The 21,808-nt window shown below is 46.6% G+C and overlaps 1 protein-coding gene across 1 annotated transcript in view; it reads left to right on the forward strand.

The window, feature by feature from the left end:
• Positions 1-19,440, forward strand: part of OSBP (oxysterol binding protein) — a 1,428,945-nt gene extending 1,409,505 nt beyond the window's left edge. Inside the window, exon 14 of the mRNA XM_069628826.1 lies at positions 14,987-19,440. Coding sequence (XP_069484927.1) covers positions 14,987-15,129 — 143 coding nt within the window. The 3' untranslated portion in view covers positions 15,130-19,440. The remainder of the gene's footprint in view (positions 1-14,986) is intronic.
• Positions 19,441-21,808: the final 2,368 nt, after the last annotated feature.

A 21,808-nucleotide genomic window follows, 5' to 3' on the forward strand; every position in this document is an offset into this window, starting at 1 on the left:
TGATTGAAAAGGATCTACACCAACATGGTAACATAACAGGATTGAGTATTAACTGGTGGAAATCCAAACAGAAGACCCTCACCCACAGTATGAAGAGAATGGGGGGAGTATTTGGGGTTTGTGTGGCGAGAAGACAAAAACTGCTATATAGGGGTCGTGATTTCTATTAAAGTGCGCATTAATGTGATGACTTTTATTAATACAATGTAAGTACTTGAAGGGAAGGTAGAACGGTGGATACAATGTCCCACATATTTGGTTGGCAGAATGTCCTTGGTAGTGCTTCCTAAACAATTACACATTTTATCACAATGTTCTTGTTTTTGATCCAAAGGCATATTTTGCCAGAATCAAGATAATGTTGTACATAAGCTCCACGTGTTCCATTTGATATATTGACTTTACCATGTTAATTGGAAGGCCTGGCTTTGCTAGATATTAAAATGTATCACTGTGCGGCACCGTTTCAATAGCTTGCTTGTATTCTGAAAATGGTGATCTCTTACTCTTACCTATGGAAGAAGCAATAGCTTTCCATCGATCACTTGGAGCAGTGCCTTGGGGTATTAGTAGAATATCTAACAGGGAACTACAAACATGGCATGTGGTAGGGCAAATAAATGTGCCAAGCTTTATTTCTATTATTATTAGTGACACTGTTTAATAAACCTGCACTTTCCCTTACCTTTGAAAAACAATTCCAAATACATTTTGCAAATTTGGGAATTGATAAACTGGACGATCTGTTTGCGGATTGCTTTTTTGTTATGTTGTACCAGTTGCAAGGCAAGGGTAATGTGAATAACTGAATAATATTTCTGTATTATAGATTAGACGTGCGCTAAAGGAGCATATACTTGGTTTCCCAGCTGAGCAGCATATTTATGAAATCTTTCAATATATGATGACTACTGACAATTTGATGCATCTTGTCTCTAAATTATATTGTTTATTCAGCGGCAGCTACCCTGTAATACACTGGTGGTGAGAACAAGATACTCATCTACTTTGAAGATGTCTAAGGACTGGTCTTGGACTTGGGTTTACAGAGAAACACAATGTGCAACACTGAATTTACATCACATGTACTATCCACATCATCGGTTTCTCCTTTAGCCCTACAGTGATTGGCAAAAGCACCAGATGCAGCTGAGAACAGACTGATTTCATTCACCTGTCATGACGATGCTCTCAAATGCAGTTCTTCTGAATAATGATTGTTAGAGTTGGTTGAGATTGGTTTGCCACTTGATGCAAAACTCTGGTTACTGGGTTTATTTGGAGTGAAAGCTCCTTTGGTAATAGTGACTGGGCAGAATAGCTATGAACTGGGGCAGTGGTACTGTACTGAAAATAGAGGTGACTGGCTGAGGGACATGATTTATTGTAATGCTCAAGTAGAGTCTTAACGTTGTTTACTTCCATCAATAAGCTGTCCTTAAGACATGTGGACCAGTTTTGGATGCAAACCTGGCTAATAAAAAAATACATATGGATAACATGCCACCAATGAATGTGCATGGGACATGACTTTGTGTAGTAAAGTGAGATTATACCTTCTTTTTTTTTTAAAGTGGTGTCTATTGCATGACTCTTTGGAAGTGGGTTGTCAAAGCGGGATCATTGTTCTTAGACCATTATTTACGTTGCAATATGATATCCAATGATGATATTACTTTAGTTTTTGTTTTTTTTAATATAAATGTGAAATACCTCTGATTACTGGATATTACATATTGAAAATGTTATATATATATATATATATATATATATATTTCTGAGGCTTGTGGAATCTGCTTAGATCACATGCTGTGCATAGGCCGACATCTAGTGGAAGCTGCGGAGTATTACAGTTTGTTTTTCGAAAGTCGAAAATGGGCGTCGACACAGGCGTGCCAGTAATACTATCCCTAGTGTGACGTCCACTGTACCCAAGATCCCTCACGCGTGTAGGATCCTCAGATTGTTTTTTTCCGCCATACTGGTCGGAAGCATCTTGCGGAGTTCCCTGGCCTTAGCCATACTTTTGCTGTTATTATAATTATAATTCTTATTCATTCCCTTCCCCACCCCAACGTCGACCCTCAACCTCGACGACGACTGGAGAAGTCATCGACCGTCGACTGCTGCACGACGGATCTGGGCCTCGGAAGGCCGCTGGCCTCGGCCCGGGCCTAGTAGGCCGCTGGCCTCGGCCCTTACAAGTAGGGAGAGTGGGGGGTGGTACTCTTCACTCGTGATATATAGTTACATTTTATATATTCCTACACTTAGCAGCCCGCTGCCTTAAGGTGCGTATGGAGGGTACCCCTTTTCAATTCTGCCCCAAGTGCAATCGCAAATACCCTTGGGTCGACAGGCACGCCACGTGCAATCTCTGCTTGCCGAGGGATCACCCCGAAGCGAACTGCAGAGCGTGTAGTAGGTTTAAACCTAAGACACTTAAGGACCGTTCGACAAAGCGTTGGGCCCACCACGCCAGGCAGGAGGCCATGGCAGCGGAGGGCGCCTTCAGCGATGGCAGCAACGCCGTACTTTCGGACGGCGAGGGCATTACGGCGTCAAAAGACAGCCGGCAAGCGCAGGTCCCCGACCTCGGAAGGTCGTCCGGCAGGGCGGCTATGGGGAAGACCCCCGGCGACGCAAGCGCTACACACCTAACACACACTAAACACACTAAGACCAACCGGACCTCGACGACGTCGACTTCCCGGAAAGAGGCACAAAAAGAACGGTCCGACTCGGTGTCCTCTGGGCGCTCTCGATCGAGATCACCTCACGACGCAAGGCAATCATCCACTCTTGCCAAGAGTGCCTCGCTACACACATTAACGGAAGTTCGATCGTCGGGAGACGAAGACGACTTCCACCCCCAGGCCGCGCTCCAAGATACCGAGACCGCGGTTAACACCAGTGAGGCCCCACGCCCTCCAGACCCTCGGCGCCCGGCGTCGAAAATCTCTGGGGCCTCCAAGGGACAGGGAAAACATTTTTCCACGCACGGGGAGGGGGGGAAACAGCGGAAAGCACAGCCTTCCACCCCTGTAAAGCCATCCTCTCACCCTAGGCAGACAAGTAAACACAAGTCTACCCTTGAAAAGTCCCATAAATCATCTCCTGCTAAAGTAATACCCTGTTCCAGGGAATGGTCCAGTGAAGACATAGACAGGGTTATGTCTAGGATGTCTTCCTTGGCTGATTTTTATGATAAGAACCCAGAACACTTTCTTTCATATAACCCTCAAGGGGCCACACCCTCAGGCTCCTCCGATCCTATCCCGCTAAGTAAAAAGCCCCGGGTCGAAACACCTGAACCCTTCGAGGTTCAGCCTTACTCCACTCCATATTCTACTCTACTCCACTCCCCAGTTACCGGGGACAAGTTTTCCCTGGAGAGGACCAGGAGTTTGAAATTATGGAAGAACAAACCGGGACAGATTACTATGCAGAGGATGAGGACCTGGAGGAGGGAGAAGATGAGCAGGAAATTTACAGAGTAGATTCCCCAGTACAAAGCGAAGCCCCAGTTACTGACTCTCCAGTTGATAACCAGCCCCTCCTCAACGAGGTTCTCGCTCGAGCAGCGGAACACTTCCACATCGACACCCACGGTGTACAGGAGGAAAGGGACTTTGCGGAGGAGTTTGTAGGAGAGAGAAGACCGGTCGCTCAGACCATCCCTATCCTCAAATCCATCCAACGAAGAATAGATCCTTCCCTGGTGAATCCTAACCTCACCAGAGCTGTCAACCCCAGAATTTAAAAGATTTTCCCGGCAGCCCAGTCTGACCCTCTGTATATAAGGGGACATCTTAAACCAGATTCCCTAGTGGTGACCAACACTAGAAAAAGGGCTGGCACGCCCTTATCTTCATCAGAAGCTCCTCCCGATAAGGAGAGCAAAAAACTTTACGGGTTTGGCAGAAAGGTAGCCTCAACGTCCGCCTACCAAGCAAGGATTGCGAATTCCACCACCCTGTTGGCTAGTTACAATTGCCATCAATGGGAAGAAGTCGCGGCGCTCATTGCCTCTGCTCCAGAACCGTTAAAGGGCCAGCTGGCTCGGATCTCAGCAGAGGGGAGAGCCGTGTCTGGTTGCATTTTAAAAGCAACTTTAGACGCCGCTGACAACGCAGGGAGATTGATAGCAGAAGGTACTGTTATCAAGAGACATGCGTGGTTACGGCAGTCGGGATTCAAGACAGAAACCCAGGCTTCTTTAATAGACAAGCCAGTGGAACCCGACCTATTGTTTGGGAAAGCGGTCGAAGACGCACTTAAAAATGCCAAAGATGAATATGAGACTCTCAAATCCCTTGGCCAGCTTACCAACAAACCCCCTAACCAGAGGGGGAACAATAATTTTCGTCGCCCACGCGGCCAAAATTCACAAAGAGGCAACTATGCCCAGGGACAAGGTACACAATGGAATAACAACCAGCAGTCTACCCAGAGTTACGGCAGGGGTAACAAGAGAGGTCGTGGAAGAGGCAGAGGCAGCCCCAACAAGGGAGGTGGCGCGCCTCCACCAAAACAGTGACGCTCAGTTCAGGGTCCCTTGCCACGCAACCCCAGTAGGGGGACGCATTTCCACCTTCACCCAGGCTTGGGAAGGGATCACCTCAGACAGATGGGTGCTGTCAACAGTATCCGCAGGATATTGTATAGAACTACTGCAGCGTCCCCGGAATCATCCTCCACGACAAAGAGTGCACTCCCTAGAGCATCAAAAGATCCTTCTCGAGGAGATCGCCATTCTGCTAGAAAAGGACGCGATAGAACTCGTCCCAGGACACCAGGTAAACAAGGGTATCTATTCAACTTACTTCCTTGTGCCAAAGAAAGATTTGACAATGCGCCCAGTATTGGACTTACGGCCTGCCAACAAGTATGTCAAGCCCCAAAAATTCCGTATGACCACGCTACAAGAGGTAATCCCCCTCCTAAAAAAGGGGGATTACATGGCAACCTTGGATATGAAAGATGCTTATTTTCATATTTCCATGCTCCCAGCGCACAGAAAGTACTTGCGCTTCAAGGTGGACAGTCGCCACTACCAATTCAAGGTACTGCCCTTCGGGATAGCTTCAGCACCAAGGGTATTCACCAAGGTACTGGCGGTGGCGGCTGCACACCTACGCAGGGAAGCAATCCCGGTGTACCCTTATCTGGACGACTGGCTCATAACGGGGGAAACCCCAGGAATTTGCAGGTCAAACATTCAAAGGACTATCGACCTCCTCCACGAATTAGGCTTCTCCATCAACGAGAAGAAGTCAAGTCTGGTGCCAAGCACCTCAAAACAGTTTCTAGGAGCTATCCTAGATACTCGGAAAGGATTGACCTTCCCTTCGGAAGAGAGAATTCGGAATATACTTCTGCAAATTCCGCATTATCAGTCAGGTCAACAGATAACAGTACGCAAAGCTATGCGGTTACTGGGCATGATGGCGTCATGCATTTACCTGGTCCCCCACGCGCGTCTGCGCATGCGTCCCATGCAGGAATGGTTGGCGAAACAGTGGTCTCAGGCAAGTGGTCATTGGGACGATCTAGTGGTCGTTTCGCCAACACTCGTACAGAGCCTACTCTGGTGGACAAGAGAGAATCTCGCAAGGGGGAAACCCTTTTACGATCCCGAAGTACAAGCCGTGGTGACTACAGATGCATGCCTGACTGGGTGGGGAGCTCACCATCTCCACCACACAGCTCAGGGTCTCTGGTCTCACTCAGTAGCCAAGAACCACATCAATATGCTAGAGCTTCTGGCAGTATTCCGAGCGCTAAGGGCGTTCGAGCCCCATCTACTGAACTTGTCGGTGCAGATCAGGACGGACAGCACGACAGCCATGTTCTATCTGAACAAGCAAGGGGGGACTCGTTCGCCAAATCTGTCCAAGCTTGCCCAGAAAATATGGATATGGGCACTCAGACGGAACATCTTCCTGTCATCGCAACATGTTCCAGGGGAGCTCAATTCCCTAGCGGATGCTCTAAGCAGAGACTCCCTCCCAGAAGAACACGAATGGGTCCTTCACAGAGACGTAGTAGAAGATCTCTTCTCTCAGTGGGGTTTCCCCACTATAGACCTATTCGCCACAAGCGAAAACCAACAATGCCCAGGATTTGCATCCAGGTTTCCCCAGCCGGACTCCCAAGGGAATGCCCTGTGGATGAACTGGTCAGGGATGTTTGCGTACGCTTTTCCACCAACTCCTCTCATCAGGAAGGTGGTGTACAAGATGAACAAGGAATCGATGACGCTCATCCTAGTTGCTCCCATGTGGGCGAGACAACCATGGTTTCCACACCTACGCAGGATGGCGGTGTGCGAACCCATCAGACTCCCAGCCTGGTACAACCTACTGTCCCAGCAACAGGGTCAAACAGTGCATCAGGAACCCAACTCTATGAACCTAGCAGCATGGCTCCTGAAGTCATAGAGTTTGGACATCTCAAATTACCACAGAGGTGTATGGACATTCTAAAGGAGTCCAGGAAACCAAATACAAGGCACTGTTACTTTGATAAGTGGAAAAGATTCGTTATCTGGTGCCAGAATAAACAAATCAACCCGGTTGATTGCACTCCTTCCAACGTTGTGACATACATGCTCCACCTGCTGGATGCAGGGTTGGTTTTTAACTCACTGAAAGTACACCTGGCAGCCCTCTCGGCTTACACCACATCCCATAACAAGGTCTCGTGGTGGAAAGTACCAGTGGTTAAAGCCTTCATGGAAGGAGTAAAGAGACTTCACCCTCCTATTTCGAACCCACCGCCAGGATGGGACCTCAACGTGGTGCTAGCTAAGCTCATGGGACCCCCATTCGAACCCATGCATAAAAGTAGTCTCAAACACCTGACTTATAAAACGGCCTTCTTAGTAGCCATTACCTCCATAAGAAGGGTCAGTGAAATTCAGGCTCTGTCAGTGCAGGATGCTTTCTTTACTATCCACAAGGACAAACTGGTTTTACGCACACACCCTAGGTTCTCACCTAAATTCATATCCAAGTTCCATGTAAACCAGTCCATCGAGCTTCCGACTTTCTTCCAGAACCCGCAAAGCTCGGCTGAGGTGAAACTACACACCCTAGATGTGCGTAGGGCGGTCCTATACTATGTAAATAAAACCAGACCGCTAAGGAAAACAGATCAACTGTTTGTCTCCGTAGCTACAGGCAGAGAGGGGGATCGCGTCTCTAAGGGCGCTATCTCGAAGTGGATTATCAACTGTATACAGCTGTGTTACTCTCTTTCTGAAAAGACTCTGCCTTTTACGCCAAGGGCCCACTCTACTAGAGGCATTGGTGCCACTCTGGCTTTCATTGCAAATGTTCCCCTCGACACCATTTGCAAAGCGGCTACTTGGAGCTCTATTCACACTTTTACTCAGCATTACTGCATTGACACTCATTCCAAGACAGATACACAAGTGGGACAAGCGGTTCTAAGACACCTGTTTGCTCATGACCCTTCTCACATCCCACCTCCTTCTTCTGGTACTGCTCGCTAATCTATGCACAGCATGTGATCTAAGCAGATTCCACAAGCCTCAGAAGGGATACATTACTCACCGTAATCGTATTTCTGATGCTTGTATCTGCTTAGATTCACATGCGACCCACCCTTCCTCCCCTCCGAGAGAAGGCGCATGATTGCTTGTAGTCTTACCTTTCTGTCTATCTGCTTGGATTATCTGTACTCACTCTACTCCTCATGCTTCCTCATGTCGGGAAAAAAAAATACAATCTGAGGATCCTACACGCGTGAGGGATCTTGGGTACAGTGGACGTCACACTAGGGATAGTATTACTGGCACGCCTGTGTCGACGCCCATTTTCGACTTTCGAAAAACAAACTGTAATACTCCGCAGCTTCCACTAGATGTCGGCCTATGCACAGCATGTGAATCTAAGCAGATACAAGCATCAGAAATACGATTACGGTGAGTAATGTATCCCATATATATATATATATATATTTGCAAAGAAATGGAGAACACCAATCCAAGACAGCAGAGCAGGATAGATTGTTGTTAACATGTTTTGTACTCTATAGTAGTATGGGGAGACACCTGGCCCTAATATTTATCAAAGCAGCATAATCCTGATGAAAGAAAAGGGTGTTAAGTGACAGACGTACTCCTACGTCCTGTCCCTTTTCCCCCATCTTGGATTGCGCGTCCCTCACTAAGGACCGGAACAGAACCTTTTTTTACCAGGAAAATAACACTTGCCCTTTAAACATTATCGCACGCGGGGCATGGACACAGAAGCATGCACTCCTTTAACCCTGCCCACTGGCGCCACACGCTAGTCCTCTTTTCCACATCGATGGGAGCAGTCCGGTTTCACCAGCGCTTTTTGTTAAGCCCTACTGGGCTTGTAATTCCATGCGCTTTCCCGAAATCTTTCTTAGTCTATTAACGCTTCTTATATATTTTTTCCTAGATACAAGTACTTCCATGGTTACACCGTCTTCCGGTGCGCATGCTGTCCACGGCAGGCTTCAGTAGGGGCCCGGTGTGCAACGGTACATTGACCATGTCGAACCTGCACGCCCTCTGTCTCTGGTGCCTAGGAGAAGACTACGGAAGGGAAGGCTGCTCAGCGTGTGACGCACTCGCTCTCCTGGTCCCAGAAAAAACAGTTGGCCCAGTGAAGGGAGGTGTTCTCCAGGTCGCCGCTGGAGCACCTTAAAGAATACGTGCGGAGGAAGACCATCAAACCCTGTTATGGTTAACAAGGGTACGGAAGCTGTAGCAGCTACTGGCCTCTTGGCCGAGGGGTCCACGGATCGTCCCGGTCCTGCCGACAAGGAGCTAAGAAGCTCACACACTGGGACACATCCCGAGGGTCTCTGCCCTATTACCAGGGCTACACCTTAAGGGGCGCCTAAACGCAGCACAGACCGCACTACCGGCATCATGGCCGAGGGCCAACAGCCTTACAGACGCACGCCTGAGGTGCAGGGAGGGACACAGCCTATGCCTACCATCAAACAAGATGAACCCAAGCCCATGTCATCCAAGGATCCACATGCAGAAGGCGCAGACAAAATGGCAGCGCAGTGGGACAAGATGCCGTCCAGGTCAGCGTCCTGCCAATCCGATAAACGCCAAAGGTGCAAAACTTCAACTGTCAGGCCTGAGGCCTACCCCTCCAGAGAGCCTGTAAAGGCAGGAAACCACTGCCAGGTCAGAATGGTTTCTGGTGCCTTAGGTCACTTAGTGCACAACCTACCCAACCATCACGGGACAAGCAAACTATACAGAAGCGTCGTTCTTCATACTGCGGACAGGCAGCAGTTAATGTCCCGCAGCAGACACTCCCAGCCAGCCTATGAGGTGCGTTTATTCGAAAAGTTCCTTACGCTTATGCGGTCCCCGCAGATGGGTATCGTCCTTAGGGGCATTGTGCAGGAAATGGTACCGCCCACGCTTCCTCAGCAGCCGGAGCAACCTGCGCCACTGCCGCAGCCTGTGGCACCGGTGGTTCTGGTAGCATCACCCCCAGCTTCTGCAACAACCCTCTCAGCCTCCAATGCATGTATCTACGCCAGTGGAACCAATGGTTCCCCACTGACATGGGATCAGCAAGACATCAAGGAGCAGGACACACCTTCGTTGGTAAGGGCATTCCACGACAAGATTGCTTGCCTGGCGGAGTACCTCATCATCCCACAGCCACAGAAAGAGCAGCCAGTGATTGGAGTGTTGGCGGAGGTCCTCAATATCGGGGTAGAGACAAGATCCTGGATTCCACTGCAAAAGGATGTGGAGCCGCTGGCCTACACTCAGCCTAAAAACAAAATACTGGATGCAAAGTTCAGGCAAGTGGAGGGGAGACTCTGCTCTTATCTGTTCACCCTCAACCATTGTCATCTGTCATCGTCTATGTATGCCAAACCACAGACCTCATCAGCAAGTACCGCCACTTCTGCACTCCTAGGCAATGAGGAGAAGGTCCTGGAGGTCTCCATCTCAGAAAGGCCAACGCTAATGCCATGTTAGCTGCGGAAAACCAAAGGCTGTGGAGGGAGATTGCCGACTTCCTCCCTACCCACAAACAAGCATCCTTCAAGGCGAGACTGGCAGAAGCCAAGTTGGTGGAGCAAGACATAATGGAGGCTACCGTTGCCCATATTGATATGGCAAGTAGGGACGTCTGTGTGGCCAGACATGAGGACGGCCTGGCTGAGGACGACCAGGTTCAACCCTGACGTCCAGGAGAGAATCCTATATCTCCCCTTAGAGAGGCGATTGGTTTCACTCTACCACAAATGAAGAGCTGGATAAAAAGAAAAGTAGCTCCCAGACAGCCAAATCTTTGGCTATTCTTACCAAACCAACAGCAAAAAAGTTTAGGCAGGACCAGTCTCGGTTGGACATGGGCAGGACATTTGGTGCATTCCGGGGTTTCCAAGATCGACGGGCTAGACAGCCTGACCGGTCCCCCAGCCAGCACAGGTGGAAACACCAGAATTCTTTCCATAAAGGTTTCTTTCAGTCCCCCATCCCGGGCCTAAGCCTCAGAACCAAAGACAGGACATTCCAGATCCACAGCAGCCCAGTTGGGGGCAGGTTGGCTCTCCACAGTCCTGCTTGATGGACACGGTTCGTGGATGCCTGGGTGATCTCTGTAATCTCACAGGCTTCTGGTTACCTCTCCCATCTCTTCCTCTTCCCCCTTCCTCAAATTAGGACACCATCACTCGTAGCAGAGATTCGTTCCCTTGTGGCGATCTAGGCGGTAGATCAGGTCCCAGTGCCCCAGCAAGGAGTTGGGCTTTTATTCCTGCATCTTTGCTTCTGAAAAAGAACCGGATTGGCCTGCAAGTGATCCTAGATCTTTCCTCCATAAACCTATACCTGCCTCTTCAGAAATTCAAAATGGTGACTCAAGCTATAATAGCGGAGATGCTGTGTGGGTGGGACTGGACGGGCTACTTGGATCTGAAGGATGCTTATTTACATGTCCCCCATAGCGCAGGTGCATCGACCCTTCCTCGGGTTTCGGGTCATGGGTCTGCATTTCCAATACAAGGTTACTACCATTCGGCCTGAACGCAGCGCCCAGGGTCTTCACAAGGCCCATGAATGTGGTTGGGGTTTTGCTCTGGTCAGAGGGCCATCATATATAATCTGTACCTCGAAGACTGGCTAGTCTGAGCAGGGTCTCCAGAGTAAGTGTGGTATTCAGTCACCAGGCTCATAACCACACTCTACGAACTGGGGTTCTCACTCAACTTCCACAAGTCACACATTCAACCGACGCACACACTGGAATTCTTGGCTCTTCAGTGGGACACACAGAGGCAAATGGTGTTCCCTACGAGGGAAAAGGTGGTAACTATCAAGGCAGAGCCGTGGGTCACTTCCTCAACAGGGAAATAAGCACGACATGGTGGGACCAGCACCTATTGTGTGTCATGATGGCCTGTCTCCTGGCGGTCCCCTACACCAGGCTACGGATGAGGAGGCTGCAGCTACATTTTTTTCAGCATCTTGGGACTTGAAATCGGGAGATCAGGCAGTGCCGATCTCCCAACATACCCGCTCATCTGCACGAAGATCTGGAGTGGTGGAGACAGTTCAACCTCTCGCCGGGCAACCCCTTCAAACCGAACCTGGCAGACCACACTATTACAACAGACTCCTCCCCAAAGGGGTAGGGTGGGCACCCTGAGAGAGCATGTTGTCCATGGTCTATGGTCAAGGGAGGACCGGCAGAACCATATCAGCTGGTTGGAAATGATGGCCATCTGGCTTGCGCTCAGGGCATTCCTCCCCATCAAGGGCAGAGTTGTGTGCATTCAGATGGACAACTCTACCTGCATGTATTACCTAAAAAATCAGGGGGAACAGCAAATCGCTGCTTCTGTGCAAGCTGGCACTAGCAATCTGGGTTTGCGCCATTGCAGTGATTTCCGCAGTACACCTTCGGGAGAGTTGAATCTGGAGGCTGGCCGCCTCACCCGGCTAGGCTCAGACAACTACGAGTGGCAGCTGAACAAGAAGGTACTTATAGATATTTTCAGCAGGTGGGGGCACCCAGCATAGACAGAGAGCAACCGGACGTGCCTTCGGTTTGCCTCCTGGGGTGGACAAGGCCAGGGCTCCGTGGGGGACGCGCTGAAGTTCCAATGGAATGAAATGTGGGCCTATGCATTCCCCATGGCCCTCTTCTCCACAAAGTCCTGGGCAAGATCAGGGAAGCCCACCAACTGCATCTCATCCCGATAGCTCCCCAGTGGCCGGCGAGGCTGTGGTTCTTGGACCTGCTGCAATGGTCGGACCGACCTCTGGTTCCCCCTCCCTCTCAGACAGGACCCTCTTCTGGTACAGCAGGGGGAGCAGTGATCCACCCCTCCCTGGAGAAACTAGCCCTAACAGCTTGGTCCCTGAGCAAGTAATGCTTCAACATCTCCAGTTGTCCCGGGACAATCTATAAATCATTCAAGGAGCCAGGAGGCATGCTACACGAAAACAGTTTAATAGCAACTGGACCAGATTCTGTTTCTGGGCCAAGGAAAATGGAGCGGACCCTCTGACATGCACGCTAGACCAGGTGCAATCATTCTCTGCTTATTTAGCTCAATCAGGGGTTCAGGTGCACATGTGCTGGACATATATGGCAGCCATAGGTGCATACAGGAACTCTGACAAGTCTTCATTTTCTTCATCCAACCCGGTGGTCAAAAGACATTTAGTGGAGCTATAAGACTATACCCCCTGATCAAGCGCCCAACCCCGCCCTGGTACCTTAACTAGTATTCAGCGTTCTGGCGCACAGACCTTTTGAACCCATGGCTACAGTAGGCATTAAGTTAGTCCCTCTCAAGACAGTGCTCCTGGTGGGCTCAGCTCGACTCGCAGAGTTGGCGAGATCCAGGCTCTAGTGGCCACAGTGCCCTACACAGGATTTAATCGGGACAACGTGGTACTTCGCACTCATCCTAGGTTCCTCCCAAAGGTCGTCTTATCTTTCCATCTCAACGAGGAGATTGTGCTTCCCACCGCCTTCCCTAACCCACTGGAGTAGGCGGAAAATGTACTCTAATGCCTAGACATCAGACAAGCTTTAAAGTTCTACCTGTCCAGGATTAAAGACTTCTGCAATTGAGATGCTTCATTCGTCACCTTCGGAGGATCATAACCATGCGAGCAAGCATCTAGCCAGATTGATAATTGTGGCCATTCACAGGGTTTACAGAACACAGCTCAAGGAGGTCCCAAGGGACTTGCACGCTCACGCAATCGGGTCCAAAGCAGCAGCAGTTGCGTTTCAACACCATGTTTGGCAGGTGATTAGCAGGGCAGCCACATGGGCCACCCCATCGGCATTCTGTAGGCATTATTGCTTGGATACCAGTGCTCGGGCTGACGCTGCCTACGGCAGGCGGTTCTGCGCACCCTGTTTGCATAGAGCCCACAATCGCTCTCCTCCCCAGGGCTCTGTAGTCAGTGGTAATCGCCCATGTGCGATGGAGGAAAGGGGACAGTACGTAGGAGTAATTAAGTGTTACTCACAGGACTGACTAACCTTCTCCTAGTCCTATTGTATAGCGCGCGGACACCTGAGGCATTGGGGCGCTGTTATTGGCAAAGCTTAATACAGTAGTTACATGATAACACATGCATGATCGAGATTAATAAATAATTACATAGTTATATAATTGCAGTATGATATGCTAGATTGATAGTGGTAGTAATACAGGCTGATCTATGACATAGTCTTAGATAGTGGTGGTTACAAAGGTATTAGGAGGGTGGGCATGAATTGAAACTGCGTTTCATGTGTAAAGAGCCAAGTTTTAAATTGTTTTCGGAAGGTACAAAAGGAATCCTCAGACCTAAGTTTGGCTGGAATTGTGTTCCAAAGTCTGGCAGCTAATGCCGGGAAGCTACTCCCTCTGGCTTTCTGAAGTCTGAATCTCAGAGTAGCGAGTAAGTGCATGTGTACAGAACGTGTGTGCCTGTTACATTGTGATCTAGAGACTTTATCAGCTAAGTAAGTAGGAGCTGATTTGTATAGGCATTTGTGTGTCATGGTGAGGGTTTTGAAGGCTATAGGCTCTTGCACAGGAAGCCATTGAGTGTTCCTTCTTATCGTGGAGATATTAACGGTTTTTGGTATGTTTAAAGCTGCTCTGAGGGCATTATTTTGTATCATCTGTAGTTTTTTAAGTTGCGACTTAGTTCCCTTTCCTCCAAACGTCTCACCATCCTTCCCCCAAAATAAGATCAGGGTTGTTAAATATTCTAATACAGCCAACTCGTCAAAGGGAACTGAGGTGTGGCGCTGGTGGGTGGGGTTAAAGGAGCACATGCTCTCGAAGCCTTTCCCCCACGATCCCTCCACACGTGATTACTTTTTAAGGGAAAGTGTTCTTATTCTGGTGAAAAAGGTTCCGTTCCTGTCCCTAATTAGGAACGCCCCATGCAGAATGGAGTTAGGGGGACCCAGGAGTAAGTTAGTCACTCCGGTGAGTAACACTTAATTTGTTTCACAGGGACTTCAATATTGCATATACTGTTTTGTAAATCAGTTTTTGGCAGCAAAATATGTTGTATTTTTTTACCTTCAGATCTATAATACCAAGACATTTGCATAAACAGAATGCTGTATTTAAGGGTTTACAACAAGGTACTGCTGAATACATAAAAATGAAATAATTAGTTATTGCATAGTTAAAAACGTAAGTAATACATTAGAGAGAAAGGGGTCTATTCACAGGGTGCTTACAGTGAGTGCTGGGAAAGTATTGAACAATCACTTGTGGTAAACAGTCTTACTTGGTACCTGGAAATATCTTTTAAGTAGGTTTGAGTGTGGACACCACTACAGAAGGTAGCACACTTCTGCCCACTAAATACTATGCTGCAATTCGTCTTGTAGTTGCCCCCTTCTGTTTGTAACTCGCCCAATTAATGTTCTCTGCTTCAAATCTTTTCTTTACTTCTTCCTTCTTCATACAGGGAATGGAATAGAATCCTACAAAGCACTATGGTTTGAGAGAAAGCTGGACCCTGCGACCAAGGAGGTCACTCATGTGTACCGGGGCGGCTACTGGGAGTGCAAAGAGAAACAGGACTGGGAAGCTTGTCCCAACATATTCTGAAGGAAGAGGATCAGTATAAATTGAAAAGATGAAGATAACGTGATGGGGGAGTGGACGGCCAAGGACAGTATGCGAGGACCGCCCAGAGGCCCACACCGTGTTTTGTCACCACTTGCCCCTCGCCTCTCTTGGTCTTTCTCTTTAACCAATCGTCTGAAAACTGGTTTGCTGCTGTCTAAAGAAAATGACCACCGGCAACCAGTGTGGCCTTAGCCAGTTTAACGCTGAAGTTGATTAAGTGCAAATTTGTCTATATATAAATATATATATAGGTATATGTATAGCTATATACATATAAATGTGTCTGTAAATACAGGGTGGGGTGAGTGAGTGAGTGTGTGTATGTGTGTGTGTGTGGAGGGACGACTGGTTTTACTGATCCTCTGCAGACTGTTGTACCATCTTGGCTTCCATTCCCCACCTCTCATGTGCTGCCTCACTGCAAACCCATGTATCTTTATGCCACCCCCACATTTTTCCCAGACCTAAAATAAACCAATCCCTCACATGTTGCTACTACATTCGCTGGACGAACTTATTCAGAAAGGAGCAAGCCATTCTAATACAAACACATTTTTCAGAAAGGTTGCAGCTGGAAATAGTAAGAAAGAGAACTGTTGCAAGAGCTGTCCAGTGAATGCACACAGCACAAGGAGGTGGACTAGCACAGAATATTAACCCATGCAACCTTTGTAGAGATACATGAAAGGGGCGTTTCCATGGACTTCAGATTTGGGGTAACTGGGATAGTGAAGACGAGGTTGCTACTGCAACATCCTGGCTTAGCAAGAAAGGAGGACCTGTGTGTATATAAGCAGTGTTCCAGCGGATTATGTATTTAGGCCTGGGACATGCAATTCTGAAGGACCCTCTTCCTGGTGATTTATAAAGAGGGCAATATAGATGCGTTAGCTTTAAGGAACTGGCAGCGTTGAGAGGGGAACAAAAGGACTTATTTGACACAGAGAGCTTGGCTCAGAGATGATAGATATCCTGGGAATACATAAGACTGATTTATTTGAAGTGGTGATTTTCGTATGCGTATAGTTTTTGATACTGGCGTATATTTCATAATTGTGGGAAAAGTTCATTCACAATAAAGGGTGTATGACTTGTGCAGTATAAAGCTTTTCTTTTTAAAAGAAAGCGTCTTCTGAGAACCATATTGGGTGTAGTAGGACAGAAAAGGGACCTACCCTGTATCATTCTTAAGCGACGGAAATCACAAAAATACAGGCCCTTCAACCGAGTAGAGATCATGTAAAATCTTTTATAAGCATTGAAGGAGCTGGGGGAAATTGCATTTTAAAAGAATACTTGCTTTGTGTGATGATTGATTTGCAGTGTGGAAGTGAACACCCTCCGTTTTCTCCAGTTCCTTCCAAGATAGGCTTACAGTGAGTTTGGTCTGTCACAGGAATGGCTTTCAAGTGTCTGCCTCGGTTGTTGTGGTAGGGCTCATGAGTAAAGCCGTGGTATGCTTAAATGTTTGGAGCCCCATGTTGTCTATTGTATTTCATCATGGAACCCGTTAGCTTTATCATGGAGTGGTTAGAGGTAAGATATGGATACCTAGTTGATGTTTTAGGATTTTCGGGTGACTGTGGTAAAGGACCACAAACAGCGACAAAGAGTTTATGTAGCACTAGAAATATGAAAAAGTGGCACTATTCTGATGGATACAACACATACCTCGGATGCAATCTGAAGATGCAGTTCCCATTTTTTTTACCTTCAGAAACAGTGTATATTGACGGCTCGATGGTAAATTGAAAGGTTTTGGTGGAGATGCTTCTGCAGCTGTGGTTGCCATAATCGCTGCCATTCAGTACAATACAGCTGCCAAGTGCTAGATGTCTTTGGGCACACAGCTTGTGCAAATCTTTGCTGAGAAAATGAATTGATACGGCTGTTTGTGTGTTCGCTTTTTTATATGGTGAGAAATGTGCTCTTCAATTGAGTTTGTACCCTGAACGTGGGGAGTTTGTGGTCACTTTGCCACTTCGCCATGCAGAGTAAGTAGCTCCTGATTCTATAGTGTATTTCCTAAGATTAAGTTCTCCCCATTTCATCATTGGTCCGAAAATGAGGCTGGATGGTCTTTTGTAAGTTGCTTGCAACTGAGATGACAGTTCAATGTGCCTGCTCTCATAGAGTGAGGTCCCTCATGGGTAGCATCTGTTAGGATTCATGAGATGTGTTTCTGCTTTAGTTAAATTATGTGCTCTGATTATCATTGTCTGATTCTTCTCGAAAACAAGATGCTCCTGGTGCCTTTTTATGTGGCAGTTCTGGGAACGCAATGCACTAGTTTTCTCTGTCTGTGCCTTTGTTTAGTTAGACGGTTTCCGGTAGGTTCACCTTCCCAATGTGAATGAGATATGTTGGTTAATTGTATTAAGACGTGTGTGGGAATCAACGACACAATTCTTTTTTTGGCTGCTTTCTGGGAGTGAGATGCTATATATGGAAACATTGCATCTTACTCTTAGACACAGGGGAGCCATTCATGTCATGCTCGGCAAATTACTGTACACTGTAGTCGGTATACTCGATGCATCTGCTCACACAAAAAGCAGCACTTTCTTTACTACAGAGCATCTTCCTACAAAAGAAGTCTCCTCAAAGAAAACAGCACAAAGAGCATCATCACCTGGTCCCTTTTTGGAATCATGTTCTGATGTGGCCTGTGTGTACTGATGCTCTGTTATAATAAGGTGTCTTCTGTCATTGAGGTAAAGCTGTCTAATTCCATATGCGTCAACGGTTTTGTGTGAGCAACATGATCTGGCTCCTTGGTGCAGAGATGAATACACGGCCCCGCCCCCAATCTTAATATTTGCGGAATGGTACTTTGCATTAGACATTGTGTGTTATTTTTCATACATCTCTTTTCATAATTTTTCATTAGAGAGAAAGATGACTTGTTGAAAGGGGACTAACTTTGCTGAATATGGGGGGGGGTGTATATTGTTGGCTATGAGTGAATATTGGAACCCAAATTGTCATAAAAGCAAGGATCATTCTGAATGAGCCATAATCCGATCTTCACCTTTCCATTTCAGCTCTCTGCCACCTCAAATTCACTTATATTCTTTGAGCAAGCGTCATATAATGTAGGACTGGCCCTATTGACTTCATTTTTTAGGATGCTGGCACAGGGCACGTTTCGGTTTTTCTGTGGCAAATGGGAATGTTGGCTGGAACCTGGTTAGTGTCACGGGGAAGGACATGCTGAAACAGGAGTACATCATGCAATGGGAACCCTCCCCTTTGGTACACACATTATGTATACAAGATGAACCATTGCTAGTAGCTTTGAAAGATACCCTCTTTGTTTACTACGGCCCGAGGCTTTTTCTAGCAGCATATTTTATTTGTGCCAACCTCCCGAAAGTGAATGCCAGTTCAACGTCAGTTTAGAGAGAAATAAAGGCAACCGCGTGAGGAGCTTCCAGCCCATTTCCTAAAGGTGTCTTTTCAAGCAATTTTATGTTACAGGATATATAAAAGCCTTTTCTCTTTGTGTTCAAGATGTCCTTATCCATCGTGTGCAATCTCGAATGACAACCGTTTATAAGACCGTATTTAAAGGAAAGGATTTTAATATTCACATTGCAGAATTCATGTATTTAACATCATTACGCGTTAGACAAGGGACAACAACAATTAAAATGTTGGTTCTGGATTTTGGGTGGGCCATTCTTCCTTATTTGACTACTGCAGGCCACATATTTGATCAGAGCGCTATTGAGACAAAAATGGGATAAGAATTTCTGCTGGACGTCGAACCATTAGTACCTCTTTTGTCTTGGTGGTTCATCATGTGGCATGGAGCAGATACTGAACTCTGTTCTTGTGTCCAAAGAGACACGAGGGAGAGAGTTTCACCACGCACACTTGGTGTTAACATTTTTGTTCTGACAAAATGCCTTAAGGTGCATCACATAAATAGAAACAGGAAAGATATGTGGGGTTTCCTTCGTTATCCCTTTATCGTTCAGTCGCCAAAATGAGAGAATGTGTGGAGTTGAACTATGGCAAGCAATACAGGCATTCAGTTATATTTTCCACAGTCACCTGTTGGATCCGAGCTTGTAAAAAGTGGGTAGTCCTACATTGAGATAAAAAGGGGTTATTGTGGCCGGTGAAGGAAAAGGGTATAACAAACTATAAGCTTTAAGGGGCAGGCAGCAGTGAGGTCGATTTTATTTTTGCCTTATAAGTTTCTTTCTCCTTTTTGTTTTTTGTTTGTTTTCCAAAATGCAATCCTGTTTTCTTTCCTGAAAAAAATAAAATGACTAAATCAAATCAATGTAAGCACAGTCTTTTGTTGTGTTAGTAGTTTATAGCTTCCTTCATTGCTAAACTGTTCTTTTCTTAGAACTGGATTGGAAAGTGTGCTTGGCCAAGAAATGGCTCATCGTAAACTCGACATTGGACATTTGAACTGCATCAGTCTGTTATTTATATTATGTTCTTCTTGAAAGATGTAAACCCATGTTAGGCACAGTTTTGAAAATATCAAAAGGGCTAAAGTGCAGCCACATCCACGTTTGCCTCTTCCCTGCAGGTATGTAGGGTACCAGGATTTGCCAAGAGTAATTCCTAATGTGCACCATCCAAGTAGCCCGTTATTTTTAACCATCCACAGTTATCCATGTTTTTTGCAGGCAAACACTGGGTACATGCTTCTTGGAGGGTCTTTTTCCTGGCAATTGTTAACTAATTTTAGTCGCCTTTAGGTCTAGAGTTGAGCTCTTTCTGCAGAAGTCCAGAAATAGAAAATATAAAGCTCCTAAAATAAAAAGCATGAAATCGGAGTTCCATAGACGGCACAGTGTTTAATATGACTTCCACTGTGGAACCTTAGAACTAGCCTTCAACGTGCTAATAATTTTTTTTCGTTTGCTTCAAACATCTTAATTTGCCTCACTCCATGCCCTTTGGCTAGATTGTGATTTTTACAAATCCAGCTACTTTCACTTGCATTTTGTTCTCGGAGTTGAATAACAGTAAGCAGAAGAATTCTACCGGCCCTTTCACCTAACAGTTGGATTACATGTTTTGTCATGGAAGTCATTTACAGCCCGCATTTTGACTTTCCAAAACATAGAATGACTTCTGAATGTTTAGACCTGGAATTGTATGACTCACATTTCGAAAAGCTTAACTAAAGCACTGGTCACAAGTCTGCGTCTTACTTTAAAGCCCAATACACTGCTGTTTACTTTCCTTGTTTTAGTATTATGTCAAAGGCCTACTGTATGTGTGTAAAACTATGGACAGCCGGACGTATCAGTCCCGTGGTTAATGGTTTACATGGTTTGTGCCTCTCCAGCTTGGACTACCAACATTACAATAAATATATTCAAGTCCTGTTTTCAGCAGTGATCTCTTTAGGACACTATTCTTCTGAATTGGTTTTATAAGCAAAGGGTAAGTGTGTGAAAGGCACTGTCCTGGTAGCAGGTAAGGATAAGGGAAAAGGTTGAATGTTGTCTATTATAGGTCCATCAGAACAGGAAAAAACTAGTATGGTTTTCTGTAAGGTACGCTTGCTCGACATTTGATAGACTGATTAAGCTCAAAGCGTCTAGCGACTGATGACATGGTAGGTCTCACTGCGGACACAGACATCAAAGGAGGAATTCAGGAATGTTAATTGTTATCCACTTTACATTTTTGATTTTGAATTCATTTTTTGATATGCCATTAATGCGATCTAATGTGTAGTGGAGCATTTATATAGAAAAGTTGTAATGTAATTGCATCTTTCGAATGAATTGTGTCCTCCCACGGATTCCTCATCTTTCATATACCGATGTACTGCTTGTTTTTCTGACAGCAGAGAGTCGGTTCGGTGTCCATCAGCAGCTCCCATCCCCATGCTCGGACGTGATGTTGGTATAAATGGCACGCACTGCCCCTGTTGCCTCGGTTCCTTTTTTTTGTATGCACAGCATGCTTCGGAGCGCTTCGACTCGCCTCACCGATTCTTCTACTTCATAGTTACTATTTCTTCAAAGATGTCTCCTCAGAAAACTGGGTTTAAGAGTTGTGCTGACTGTGATTCGAAAATGTGGATCACAGATCTGCACAGGATATGCCTCTGGTGTCTCGGCAAGGAGCATGAAGTCGACAGCTGTGGCTCCTGTCAGTCAATGACTAGCAAGGCCTTGAAGGAGAGGAAGTGTAAACTTGCCCTAGCTCTGTATCAAAATCCCTGTCCTCTATTCAAAGAGGAAATCCTCCGAAGGTAGGTGAGTTGGGGATAGATCAACTCAGAGGCCCCTAATAATGCACCAACCGGTCAAGGAGCGATTGGAGCCACTCTTAATCTTTGTCTTCTACAAGAAAATCTAAAAAGAGATGCCGTTGTTGTTAGTCATCTGATTCCTCCCCTACAAGAGATGGGTACATTTCTCAGACAAATATGTCCCAACAGCAGAATGTAAAGAGTTCCATCATAAGATGATGGACATGTTTTTGAAGGCGGCTCTCCCGGTCTCTCGAAAGTGCCAAAAATGCTAACAATCACCCTGCGCCTTCAAAAGCCAGCAGGGAATTTTCAAAGGATTAGACCTGCGCACACAATAGCCCTGTTCTAATGTGACGCAAACAGTGCATCTAAGCCGAAACCTTCGATATCGGCGCTGGACTGATCCACCATTTGTCA

Source organism: Ambystoma mexicanum, chromosome 12 (genome assembly GCF_040938575.1).
Source record: "Ambystoma mexicanum isolate Mex_15411 chromosome 12, UKY_AmexF1_1, whole genome shotgun sequence".
Lineage (NCBI taxonomy): Eukaryota > Metazoa > Chordata > Amphibia > Caudata > Ambystomatidae > Ambystoma > Ambystoma mexicanum.